Source organism: Rhagoletis zephyria, unplaced genomic scaffold, assembly GCF_001687245.7.
Source record: "Rhagoletis zephyria isolate East Lansing unplaced genomic scaffold, Rhagoletis_zephyria_1.1 Rzeph_scaffold_09816, whole genome shotgun sequence".
Taxonomy (NCBI): Eukaryota; Metazoa; Arthropoda; class Insecta; order Diptera; family Tephritidae; genus Rhagoletis; species Rhagoletis zephyria.
The window spans coordinates 8,563-22,884 of record NW_016166894.1 but is presented as its reverse complement, the minus strand read 5'-3'; the positions used below and the strand labels follow the sequence as shown (position 1 = coordinate 22,884).

At 33.5% G+C, this 14,322-nt stretch overlaps 1 protein-coding gene across 7 annotated transcripts; it reads right to left on the bottom strand.

Moving 5' to 3' along the window:
* Positions 1-10,096: 10,096 nt before the first annotated feature.
* On the bottom strand, positions 10,097-12,799 carry LOC108376029 (uncharacterized). 7 transcript variants are annotated; one of them, XR_001849225.1, is made up of 2 exons: positions 12,544-12,798; positions 10,097-10,345 (listed from the first exon to the last, which is right to left on the bottom strand). XR_001849225.1 is itself a non-coding variant. In XM_017632201.1 (2 exons), the coding sequence occupies exon 2, from the start codon at positions 11,473-11,475 to the stop codon at positions 10,750-10,752; it is 726 nt and encodes a 241-aa protein (XP_017487690.1). In that variant the 5' UTR covers positions 11,476-11,772; positions 12,544-12,638; the 3' UTR covers positions 10,404-10,749. The 7 variants fall into 7 exon arrangements, 2 of the variants coding, with proteins under 2 accessions (XP_017487690.1, XP_017487691.1); XR_001849226.1 differs by having other exon boundaries at positions 10,097-10,375; positions 12,491-12,570; XR_001849227.1 differs by lacking the exon at positions 12,544-12,798 and adding an exon at positions 12,390-12,484 and having other exon boundaries at positions 10,097-10,375.
* Positions 12,800-14,322: the final 1,523 nt, after the last annotated feature.

Here is a 14,322-nt window from a genome sequence, read left to right as displayed (position 1 = left end):
TTTCGGGCGTAGGACGGATGGTATTGTAAATGGGCAAAATCGGACAATACCCACGCCTACCTCGCATATAACGCATAGCATATTTTTTTTTTGTTTATTTCCAAAATCTTTTTTTAAAGCTATCTAAATCTTGAAAACTTTAGAAAGTATTTATATGCACTCCGGGGTATCCTGGTGCTATAACTATTACGACAATATCGACGACCAAGCACTGCGCCTGACCTGTTTAAATACTACATCTATAATTGGCATTATAAGTTGACTTGCGAGTTTACATTCGTAAATTCCTTAAAGTATAATAGACTTTGCTTATTGTTGAATTCCCATTGTCAGTTCAGGTAAGGTCGGTGTTGATAATAAACCCAAGGTTAGTTACGTTTGGCATAAATTTAATAGGTTTGCCACCAATATGTATTAATGAAAGAATAGCTGCTAGGCTAAGACGTTTCATACAATGAGGTAAAACAAAACAATTGTCACAATTAAGACGAAGACCATTTCGCAGTGCCCAGGACCCAATAGGCATCAATTCTCTGTTAAAGATTGCACACAAATTAGCTGAATCCTCAAGAGAACCTGACATATATAGCTGGACGTCATCCGCATAGGCATGCATATTGGCGTGCATAGAAATCCGAAAAATGTCATTAACGAACAAACTAAATAATAGTGGTCCTAAGATTAACCCCTGTGTGATACCGGTGAACAATGGCCTTAGTGCATATATTTGAGATCCAACCTTTACACGCTGAGACCTCTCTTTCAGATAGCTATGCATCAGTTTCACTGCTGACTCTCCAAACCCAAAGTAGTTTTTTAATTTAAAGCACAGTAGTTCATGGCTAACTTAATCAAAGGCTTAAGAGAAGTCGAGCAAGCATAGTAAAGTTAAGTGCTTCTTGGCGAACGCTATTCTAATATCATCGAGTATCTTTACCATTGCAGTAGAGCAGCTGTAATTGGGTCTGAATCCTGATTTAAATGGGCATATAAGGTTGAATTTACTGATGTGAGAGAGATTTGTTCAGATAACAAAGATTCGAAAATTTTAGACAAGGCCGGCAGTATACTAATGGGCCGGAAATCACTAGGTCTGGATGCGGATTTATTTTTGGCTACAGGAAGGACAGTGGCAATCTTTCAGTCATCGTGAAAACAAGACGTGGTTAGACTATGATTTATTATGTGTGTCAAAGTTGGCGAAATAATCGGTAAATTACCTTCACAAATCTAATCGGAATGTCATCTTCCCCTATTCGTTGGAGTTGCGGCTGGATTCTGTAACTGTGAGTTTTCAAGTGTACACTGAAAATTATGGGCACTCTGCNGTGAATACTTCCTCATTTTGCGATTCAGTAAGTGTGAGAATGAGTTTTAACTGTCGAAATTGTATAAACTTCCCTTCGGAAAAACTCACAGCACTTTATTCGGTGAATTTTTGGTTGTGAGTTTTGCACTCTGTGTACACAGCATTTTCTCACAGTTACAGAATCCAGCTCAAGATCTTAAAAAAAGATTTCACCACATCAAGCTCACTGACAGCAATGAACTCAAACTTTTCACCAGCAAAAGAAACCAGACTGGAGGCTACAGAATTGGTGATAAGGGGACGAGATGAAGACGGTGAAGCAAAGGCAACGCTAAGCGTTGCAGGGCTCAGCGAGTATTCTGATTTCTCACTTGCATGGACACGGAGTGTTCTCAGATTTCGCCACAACATATTATGGGGCAGTGAGGGATCCAGCTTCTTCATAAAGAATTTTTTTCTTTTCACATCTTTATTGTTTTGAAAGCACTCCAGTTCTCATCTGTCCCGTTATTTTTCCATATTTTATAATATTTATTGCGTTTTTGAATTGCTGATCGGACCGCACCATTCAACCAACCGCAGGACGAAGACCTGCCACAGGTTCGAGTAGGAACATGAGTGCTGAGTGCATTTAATATATGTTCGTTCAGGAAACGAAGCTTCTCATTGACCGTGCTGAGACCCCAACAATCGGACCAATTCATCTGCAAGAGGTCACTGAAAGGGTTGTTGACATCTAAGAAACGGTAGTCACAGAAGTTAAATACATAGGCATTGTCGGCATAGTGATCAAGCTTAACGTCAAAAGAACAAAATATCAAATCATGATCAGATATAAAAGATATCTGGTCAAAGTTCGAAACAATAGCAGGGTCAGATACAGCAAAGTTATGTAATAAGCTGGGACAGCAATTGCTTCCATATCTTGTGGGCACCGACACATTAACCAGACACAAACCCAACGCCGTAGATGTCATCAATTAAACGAGCACTGGTAGAATCACGACATAACAAGTTCACATTAAAATCACCACAAAGAATGATATGGTCGTAATGTACAGAAACAGTGGACAGAAAGGGTGTATTCCAAAACGTCAAAATACAAAGCATCAGTCTCTTTTACTTCCAGACCTCAGTAGATTGTAATGTCAAATGTGCGCGACCACCGTTAGCTGCTAGTTTTCAACTAGGTTGCGCAAATTTATTTTTCTTCTAGTGAGGTTTAGAAATAAAAGAGACTGATGCTTTGTATTTTGACGTTTTGGAATGCACCCAAAATAAAAAAAGTCACATAGGGTGAAATACTTATAAGGATTATACACAGAGGGCTAGACATTTCGACAGACAAGTATTCTACGTTTTTTCTTTCCGAATGTGATTATGAAACTTTTTTGGTTTTTAGGTGATTTTTGCAGTAAATAGAAATTCCACGACATTTAAGTATTTATGTATGTATGTAACAGTATGTACACAAATGCTTTTATTTGCGCATACTTTCGTATAAATTCGAGCTTTATAGAACATTTGGTATTTACACACGTATTTACATATGTACAAATGTATGTACATTTATAGCATTTACACACGATATATTAAATTATTTGGTTGACTTTCATATTGACCCAAGTGTGACTGTTAATAATTGCAATTAAATGCGAAGTACATACTCATATACATGCATAGTATATTGGAAAGAAAAGCGGTGCGGACAGCAGCACTACTGAGCGTAAAATTAATTAACAAACAAATTTCAAAAACTGCAACATGCTAATACATATGTACTTACATATGTATATATGAACATACATGCATATGTAGTACGTGCATAGTAACGCGTGTATGGAACAGAGAATTCGTATAATTTGTTGTTAATTTGATTAAAGATTTTAGTTCTGTGCATATCCGTAAACAAATTTAGAGCAAGTTCTAAATTAACGAATGAATTTATTGAAGATGTTTTATCGAACTCCTTGGTATGAGTTATAACTATAAGGCATGAGCAGAGCTCGGATTTCGATGAACTAAAAGCGATCAAAAAATTATCTTAAACAAATGTCAAAATGCTTTAATAATCCATAAAAATTTAGAAAAAAATACTTAGTTAAATCTACTTTTCGGGTATTCCACCGTCGCGGATGAAACATTTGTACAGTAAAAATGTACTTAACAATTCTACATTTTGATAAAGCTACACCTAATTCACTTTTATATGGGTTATTACCAAGTACAAATAAAAAAAATCCAACTTACTTTTATATGTGAAAAAATTTGAGTTATTTCTTCTGTCGCGGGTTGGACAAAAAAAGGACCTGCTTTTTGGAGTAAATATATTTTACGGAAACTCTGCGAATTTAGTTCACTTTTCTGTGTGAACTAGATGTCTTGAAATAAAAAAAAAGAACAACGAACTCTAACAAAGCAAAAACTTAAAGATTATTGCTTTATTATAAAAAACAAATTCGAAATTCCTCTGTCACGGGTTGGACAACGTTTGTCACGGGTGAGACACGTACGAATTTTTTTATGAAAAGGAGCCTTTAGTGTGGTCCATATTAAAGATTACACAGGTTCACAAAAAAAAATCTAGGAACGGTTTCTTTGGCCAAACCTAGATTTTTTCCTAACCCCAAAAACCACCTCGGATTTTCTCTGTCACGTAAAATCCGAGATGTTTTTTGAGGTTAGACAAAAATACAGACGTGATGGAGCAAAACGGACTGCAGATTCGTGTTCAGCGAACCCTACCTTAAAAAGACAACTAAAAAGTTTTGTCTCACGGCGAAGTTTAGTTTTTATGGCTACAATGGATTAAATAACTGCATTTACGGGTTGCGAATTTAGTTTCCGACAAAATAATGTGGCAGTCTAAGATGCAATGTTACGTTATGGATCAATTGAGGTTGAATTTGAAGCATTATATAAAAGACCTCTATGACAGTCTTGTGAAGGGTTGTACATAGCTCTTTAAATTAAGAAGATAGATAATACTTATAGTGCTTAATAAGGAAATAAAAATAATTGTATCCTTTTTTGCTTAAATTTATGGCCCTATTGTGTATGGCAACTGATAACTGATGGGCAACCATATACTAAAATTCGCATTACGTATGGCTACTGGCTACTGACTGTCGGCTACTGAGTCTAGTAGCGGAATTTTCTGTTTCCCGCTAACGATGATTTTGATAACATAATCATCACATAAATTGTTCAACACAATGGAGCAAAGTTGCCAAGTACTTGGGAAAAGTTCATGCCAAAAAGGTAAATTCGGATGTTTTCCGCGTTTTTCTGTGTACTGAGTTTAATCGCTATATATAATACAAATTATGATACTGGGAGCCATTGCTGCTACACCAGCAACTAGACCCCAGTCGCCATACATAACAGGGCCATTCATATTTTCTTTTTCCACTCTAGCTATTCAATTGAATAAGCAATTTTTCTTTTCTATTATTAAAGGCGCATAAAAAACAATTTACTTAAGACGGTTTCTCCATTTTCAACTAAGTTCTTAAAAAATCCAAATGTATAAAATGTCGGTGTTGGTTGATTTTTCCGACAGGGTGGTAAGATTCGTTCCAAAATAAATCGTATAAAATGTTCCTATTTTGGTGAAACGTTTAATCTATGTGTAGTTTTTGTAAATATCTGCCTTTAGGCGCCAATAAATGAATATACTCCTGATCCTATGATTATTAAACCTATTAATGAGCACTTTTCACACGCAGTCCGGATATTAGAGAGATCCAAAATAATAAAACCTTGTAAACTGCACATTTGAAATTATTTTCTAGAAAAAAATCCCAATAATAAAAAAACAACTTAAAAACAAACATTTTCTTAAAATACTTATACCTAAATTCATAAAAACTTAAGAACACTTTAATTGCTTCATAAATCGATATTTTGTATGAAAATGTCATTTTATAGAGGTCTTCAAACCTATTTTATTTTTTTATAAAATAATGCTATTACTATAAATGGGCAAAAAAAATTGCTTAAATCTAAAGAAAACTTTAAATCAAAAATGGAGAAAAACGACGAAAAAATTTCGATTTTTTTTTTATCTGGGGGCTACAAAAGAAACTTCTGTATATGTACATAAGTAGTAAACGCCTCCGAAGCTTCAGAAAAAAGATGAATTTGAGTAGAGCAAATTGGAATCAAAAATTCTCTTTTATCGAATTAGCTTTGTTCTATGCTACCTGTGACTCATTTGCTTTAAATAAATAGATAAAGAACATAATTAGCGCGCTAACAATAAAAAAATTTAACCTTCAATTTTAGCTACTTTTTTATAAGCAAAATGCAATTGTTTCCATAAATATATACATACATATATGTCGCCAGCTGAGAGTGAAAAGTTGATAAGTCCACTTTTCCTAAAAAATTATATTTTGAAGCAAAATGCCAGAACAATCCACAGTGCATCGTTTTCTAAAAGATCGAACTACCTACATACATATGTATTTTATTTCTAACCGTTTCTATTTAGTGATACGCAAATTTTCTTAGTACGAAATAGTCGCAAAACATGTGATAAGATTCGTTTGAAGTTGGAGAATTGAATTCGAAAACTTGTATTAAAATTTTTGCAAAATAAGTGCTTGAAGAAACTGAGTTTGAAAAGTTTTTATTGTCTTTTGCAAAAATTTGAAAAACTGGAAGTAGAGAAACTTTTCATTCTAAGCTAGCGATATGTATGTATATACAATATGTACATATGTAGATAACATATGTACATGTATAACTGTATAATTTCTATTGTATTCGTCTTTTCTATGCTTAAGGTGCTGCCATTATTACAAACAAGATACAATACGAAGTTTCAACTAAATCAACGAATATCTCTCGAGAGGCAGAACTTGTAAAAGAATTTTTATTTTTAGTAAATGACTGTATAACTTAGTAATGTTTGTACATACATACATACATCCATATCTGTTTTAAAACGACAAATACGTATACTATATGTGTACATATGAATGCATTCGTGTAATATAATATGCGTTATTTCTAAGTTGATGAGTTCTATGTATTTGTTGTCTTCAGATTGCTTCTTAAGCCATTTTTAGCCGTTAACACGCAAGCAAAAAAACTTAAAAACTTCTGAATTCCGATTCGAGCTTAAACTATGCTGTTTTTGAAAACCAGTTTTTGGCTATTAATTTGTCTCATAAGTTGAGCATACATACATGCATACAGCACTTAGCCCAACCCTTTTTCTTACAAATACAAATTTACCTAGTGTCTTCCCAGCCAGCAAGAAAACGTACATTTTAGGAACATTGTATTTTACGAGGGATTCTCGATCGGCGAAAAGTTAGAGAAAGGCTCGAAAACGATAAAACAAAAAAAAGGAAAAGAAAGAGGCTTTTAGTAATTTCTCGACACAAGAAAAAAATTTCATTCTGGTGGAAATTGTTCTTTAACCACAATATTTTATAATATATAATATTCGCATACGAATGCTTTTTCAATACGTTTACGACTATTCGTAGGCGCTCCACAATTTCAGGCGAAAAAGTACTCGAAAACGAGTGTAAACAGCTATCATAAATGACTTTTTAGTCGGTTTTTTTTCGAGAAAATATACAGTTACGAGCTCGTTTACGATGATTTTGCTGGCTGGGTTGTATGTTCGGTACATACATATGCACATATGTACTACATAAACAGGTTTGAAATATATAATTTAATTAGAACTTTGAAACCATTTGACTCCCATTTATTCTAACAAACAGGTACTTATGCAGTTATTGCTCTCATTTTCATTTTTGGCCTATTCAAACATACATATATGAAGGGGTTAGAATCAAAACGATCTAAGTAGATTTGACATTGTTTTAAAATAGTTAAAGTTAAAGTTGATTACTAATTGTAAATTCTGGGTAAATTCATTTGAAATGATTCTTGCCTAAATGAAGGCAGGTTAATTAAATAATTCAAAGAATGTTTACTCTTTGTCACCAAATAAATACTATATATAACTATACAAATATGGGTATAACTTATATTTAAAAAAAATGTCACTTAACCCCTTCATATGTATGCATGTATATGTAGTACATATGTATGTATTATCTCAAAATCTCACTAACTTACAATTTAGGTAATTTTCGTTGTGTTGTAAACCGGTTGATGCGGCAAAGCTTTACTTCTTTTAAAATGTTTTAAGAATGTAATTGTTTGAAGCGACATAAATACGTATGAGAAACAATTTTTTCTTTAATAAAATATTTGATTGTACTCATACTATTTACAAATATTGTTGTACTCTGGTACATGGAATATTTATTTCAAAAACAAAATAAGATCGTTTAAACAAATAACTCATATGTACATATTTTATAGTTGAATTCATTGTTCAATAGGAGGAAACAAAGAAATCCTATTGAAATGATGTTGAATATAGAAAAGAACTTTTGTAGACAAACAAGTTTCCTTTTTAAAGGCTTTAATTGCATTTCCTTAAAACAGTTTTTTTAGTATTTAGTACGTAATCTACAGACTGAGAGTATTTCTATATTATATGTGTTTCATAAAATGTTTGTATAAAGCCATATCTAAATATATATACAATTCGCACAACTTCTGCTTTTCAGCACGCAAATTTATATGGAATGTCTCAACTTTACTTATAAGCAGGGTACGAAAATAAACTGTACAAAACAATTCCCATTTGCTCATCGATCATCATATCATTTGTGGTTTTGTACAGTTTTGTACATAGTCAGAAACAATTTGTAAGATTCACTGTCATTTTCCCCAACGAGAAACGTTTGCTTTTCGTTTGTGACAATTGTACCATAGGGTACGTTTTATATGTATGCAAACGTTTCAATTACGTGAAAAATAATTTTTTCTGTAAATTTTCATATCCAATTCAATTAAAAAACAATTTTTATTTTTTTTATTCATTGCAGCCATTCGTTTTGTATTTGTTTATTGCATATATGTACATACATAAAAATATTTTCCCTGCACGATTCATTTCGTTTGTTGTTTCGTCTGTAACTACTAAACTACTGTAGTGTACTATCGCCAAAGTGAACTCAGCCGTTTTGTTTCGTATTGTACCGAACTGTTAAAGTAATAAACGAAACGAAATAGTAACGTACAATATAGTTTATTTTCGTACACTGGTTGTAAGTATCCATTTTAAAAGCTTCAGGTATTTAAATTCAGAAATCCAATATTTATTTTCTGGGTTCATATATGCATTTAACGTACAAACCTACACAAATATATTTTATGTACCAATTGGTACACTTCATTTCGCTTATTTTTCTATCAATTTTTATACTTAGTGTGCACGTATGTATGTATGTATGTATATAAATGTGAGACAATGGATTCCTAAATTCAGAAAATTAATATGTATATAAAACAGATAGTAATACAAAGATCGCACATTCATTCCTAAGATTTTCTTCAAAAAGAAAATCCTCAACCAGGGCTGCCAACTATCCATAGCTATGAGGTGCCATATTGAGGATAAAAAAGTGCCAAAATGTGCCAGATAGAAAAATAAAAGTGTCAAAAATGATGTGATCCTTTTTGATCCTTCCCATTTAGCAATAAAATAAGAAGCACATTTCTAAAACAAAAGTGCAATCCCAAAAGAAATAATCTTTAGAAATTAGAAAATTTTAGTTGAGAAAAAGAAGTACATTCAAAGGATTTTACAAAAATTTATTGAAATATTACTATTTTTGAAAAGTACCATTTTGGCACAAACAGCCGCACTCAGAGTCGTTTAATGATTACTTAAGGTATCCCTCAGTAACGATTTGAAAAAATTCCCTCTCAGAGCCAGTTAATGATTCATTTAATGAACATTAAAGTTAAGTAAACAAAAACCTTTACTTAACTTTTTAATGAATTATTTTGAAATTTTTTGTTTGTTTTCAATAAATTTCAATTTCGATAACGTTGCTGTAATAGTAGCAATGGCCCAGTGAGCAGAGCTCTTTCGTGTTATTCAGGAGATCCGAGTTCAATCCTCGGCAAGGAAGTATTTTTAATACAATTTTTTTAAGCTTTATTGCCGAAAAAAATTCATATTTTTTATTTTATTTAACGTTTGGAATTTTTTTTTTGATTCATCATTTTTCTTTTACTTTCAGCTTCTCAAATTTTTAGTTTTTCCTATTTTAAAAAGATATTTTTTTCATTTCGTTTAGTTTTTAGAAAACTTATTGCTAAACGATAAATATAATAACAGTATTAGCACATCTTTCAATTACTCATTCGAAATACAGAAAAGAGCTTTCAAGATAGTTTCCGAAATATAAAGACTTTTGTCTCTCGAAAGACTGAGGTGAGTTGAAAGACAGATGCCAGAATTGGCCTGTTATTGGTCTTGTTTGTCTTTTAGCAAACAATTTAGTTAAATTTAAAAAAAATGCTTTCCTTTTTAAAGCAATAAAATCTATAAATCAAAAGAAAATTAGATCAAAAAAGCAAAAAAAATTCAATAAAGATAGTTTATAAAAATTAAACAAGAAAAAAAAGGAAAAATAAAATTTTCCTGCCCTAGGACTCGAACTCGGATCTCTTGAATGGCACGCCAGTGCTCTGCTCACTCAGCAATTGCGTCTGTTGGGCCGGTGCGCGCAAAATCATATAAATACTTATTTTTATATTTTATTTCAAACTGAACGAAAAAATTGAGTGATACCACAAAAATTAAATTTTTAACTCTCGAGAGGAAACATTAATTAACAGATTTAACGATCATTAGTTAAGTGCCCGTTAGAGCTAATTTAAGGAACGTTTCTGAGTGCGGCTGTAAGTGCCAAATTGGAAAATTAAGTGCCATTTGATGTAAAATAAAGCCAAAAATGACACGGTTTGATCTAAGTTGGTAGCCCTGTCCTCAATTCAATTTTGTTAAAAAAATATGTACGATATGCATATATCTTAATTACGTTTAGTATTATAACTCACCGAGCATAACAAGTTGAACAAAAATAGAAGATATTTAACCAAAGAGATGCCGCAACTCATTTTGGTGACTTTTGAGACCTAGGGCTGTAGATGAAATCGTAGCACAAAATAGAGCTTTGAAAGAAATTAAATACAAAGATCGTTTGAATAAAATATTTTGCCGGTTTCAAACCAGCATTTATTGTAATAAAAGTGGCGCCAGGTTGTGAAAGAAGCAATTTAAGTATACATTTTAATATTAAAATCAAATTTTTAAACCAATAAAATCATAAAAATACATTTAAAGCTCATAAAAACAAACACTGAAATTTTGTTAACACTAATCAACGCCAGGTTTTCTTAACTTGAGCGCAGCAAATGTTAAAAGACAACGAATATATTGCCATTTTCCATCATAACCGCTGCTTTTTCGTCAACGTCTCGCGATTTACGCTAGTCGCTTATGTGTAAGTGCACTTTATTTTATTGCAAAATCAAACTCCTCGCTTTCAGCGAACAAGTTCTGGCAGCAATGTTTTCTTCGAAAACACCTTAGCTTTTGCATCACGTAGCATAGTCCAAAGTGATGGATGCTTAGCTATCCAACGCAGCCACGATTCCTTTTTGAGCGCACTCGCCTCCACCTTCTTCAGATGATCATAGTACTTCACATTACGTTTCACTGCTGCTGCCTCATCGGGAGCGAAGCGTGCAAAGCACAACTTCAGCAAAGTCTCTGATATGTCGAGCAGTCGTCCACCTTTGGGCGGATGTACCAAACAAAGTTGACTTACAACAAAATCATCGCGTTTGCTTTTCGCCAGCGGAACGAATGTGGCGCGACGTCCTATTATGCATGATTGCAACCAAGAAATGCCATTTCCATTCACTTTAATGCCCGGCAATTTAATTGCAAGCACCTTGTCCTGGCTGGCGAAAATTGGTATAAGCGGCCTATGACTTATGAGCAGTAACGTGTCTTGGTCCTTAAGTTTTATATCGCGTATCAGCCCAGTGTGCATCACACGCTCGTCTATCAGTTTATCGGGGATGTGGGATGGCTTTTTAAAAGGACGCACCAAGTACGCCGGTTTGCGCTTTACGTATGCAATTAGCAGCATTATGCCTGATGTTCCATAAATAGCGACTTGTGTACCAATTGTGTCACGCTCCATGTAATTACATAAGCCCTCGTATTTTTGTAAAAAGTATGATTTAACACTGTCTGTAGCCATTTTGTGAGAATATGGAAGCTGGAAATTCGAGTTATCCGTTTGAGGATCTGCAAAAAATAATTCACTTGTCAGCTGGAAGCTGTGTTTAATGTGCTTTCCTTTCTTGTTTTGTTTTTAGCAACTCTTTTCGATTTTTGCTTCGTAGCTTTGTTCAGTGTGGTTGAATATTAGCAGACAGTGTTGTTTTTCGTTTCGGTTATCGATTTCGTCATGTACCTACCGCGGTACACCTGATATGGAGTTATCGTTTGCACGTACTCGACTCGTTTGTATGTGTGCACTCGTGTGGGCAGTTGCCTAGAAATCCAAAACCCTTTATTAAAAAGCGTATTATTTGGTGATATTTTAAATTTTTAATTAATTGATTTAGCTTTAAGATCAAATAATTTCAACGTTGCGTAACTTTTGATTTCCAAATTAACGATGACATCATTTTCAAACAAAAATATGTAAGTATACAAATACAATTTACTTATAGGCGCCTAAAAGCCTTTGCAGCAAAGTGATAAATTTCTGCCGTTGCGTAGTATTTCGAAATTTATTGAAAACACTCGATTTAGAAATGTATTTTTTCGTAGATTTTCCGAAAAAGACTGAATCCCAGCGAGCAGAAATGACGGAATAACGTATAGCGAAAAGTCAATAATAGCAACACAGCTCGTTAACATGTCGTCGTTAAAAACAAGATATAGCAGTTTTGGAATGCCTAAAAAAAACTATTGTGCAGGAGATCATTCTCTCACTTCATCTCTTTATCACGTAATATCTTTAGCACTACACATTTATGTTTGACTTGACGTTTCTACTATCCTATATACAGGATTATCATTATTTTTTTATTTAAAGCAAGAAACTCATCATTTGTTTTGCTTTTACTATTCATTGTTATTTGTATTTTTATATAGTAAACAAACTTGTATTGCATTCCCTCACAACCACTGACGAACAGTTGAGAAAAATATCATTTCGACGACGCAAAAAATAAAATAAATAAAAAGAAAAAAAGTCGAATCACTTCTGCGAACATTAACGACGTGCTGCCCCTTATGTACATGCGTGTGTATGTACCTTTGAAAGCGAATTTAAATACTTTCGTATAAGCGAAATTTCGAAATTTTCCGTTTGGTACAGTATATGTATTCGTATTCGAAATTTATCCGCGTCAGTTGTTGACCAGCTCCGTCGTTATTTTAGACTGAGATTACCGCGCGCTAGTGGTTGTCGCCAATGCTCCAATATACAAGTACAAACAGAACAGCCCCAGTCAGACAACGAGTCAAATGGAAAATAACAAGCAGCAACAACAGCCAGCCGGCCAGTCAGTCAGCCAACTAACAGAGGTAACCGTACCAACGGCAAACGAACAGGCTAGCAGCAAACACCGAGTTGGTGGGCACCCACAGCAGCTCAGCGGAATTGTGCCAAAACAACCGCCTGTTGCTTTTGTTTTTACTACAACTGGTTGATATTGGTATTAGCACATAGTGTTAATATAAATTATTCATTTTGTGTGTTGCTGCTGTTGTTATTAACTAGTTGATGCAGCCAGAACGCTTACAGCTGTGTAATACTTGNCCAACGGCAAACGAACAGGCTAGCAGCAAACACCGAGTTGGTGGGCACCCGCAGCAGCTCAGCGGAATTGTGCCAAAACAACCGCCTGTTGCTTTTGTTTTTACTACAACTGGTTGATATTGGTATTAGCACATAGTGTTAATATAAATTATTCATTTTGTGTGTTGCTACTGTTGTTATTAACTAGTTGATGCAGCCAGAACGCTTACAGCTGTGTAATACTTGTACATTAATATGTTTGCATACCAATATAACCAAACTGTGAACGCGTGGAAAAAAATTTACTCATAATTACGTTTTTTAGTTGATGCAATTGTTATTTATACATATATGTTCATATGTATGTTTATAGTATACTAACTTATCCGTCTATGTATTAGTTTAATATTAATGAGAATTGTCGTTTGGAACAGCCCAACAAACATATAGTTTTGAGCTCAACTTGAGGTTAAGTTCAGAAACAAGGTATTTCTCAAATCTCCAACCTTGTTTCTCAACAGTACCTCAAGTGGAGAATCATGGCGTACTCAACAAACATGGCATTTTTCTTTGTATGAAAAAAGGACTGTTTCTCAAGTTGAGGAAATGCAAGTTCTCAACTTGAACTCCAATGTAATTCTCCAATTGGTCTCAAACATATCATTGAAACACTGAAGTTGAAATAGTAAAATAACTTACACCTTTTTGATTGAAACGACATACGTACATAGATGAAGGAGTAATCTTTCATTTTATTACTCCTTTTGCATTATATAGTTAATCAATATTGTATTACAATAATTCACTGCACAGTATATAGTCCGACAGTAATTTTGCCACTTGATTCACTTCACGTTTTATCTTCTTTCAAGATTATTTGAGGATACTTTGAAGATTATTTACTTTTTGTTCGTAATTTTTTTCTTTATATAGCTTTCGTTTTTCACTTGATAATTAAAAATTGGTTTCTCTATTACTTTTTACGTATCTGCGCGTCGGTTAGAGATGAGTTGGAGAATGATGTTGGATATCAACTTGAGAACTATGAATTTCTCTAAGGTTGGAGAAATATTTTTTTTTTTCTTGTGTTTATTGGGAGTCATCACGTGTAGCCTTTCAATTCATTAATTCACATACTTCAAAACCAAATAATTCGGATACAATGACGCGCTAATGCATTTTCATACTACATATGTACATATGTAGGTATGTATATTCATGATAAAAATATTTATAAGGTACAATCGCTGAGAGCCAACTTTAGGAATTTTGACGTTTGCTAGCATTTTTGAA

Coding starts and splice junctions, on each gene's coding strand:
- LOC108376029 (XM_017632201.1), bottom strand. CDS start 11,475: ATGGCTACAGACAGTGTTAAATCATACTTTTTACAAAAATACGAGGGC.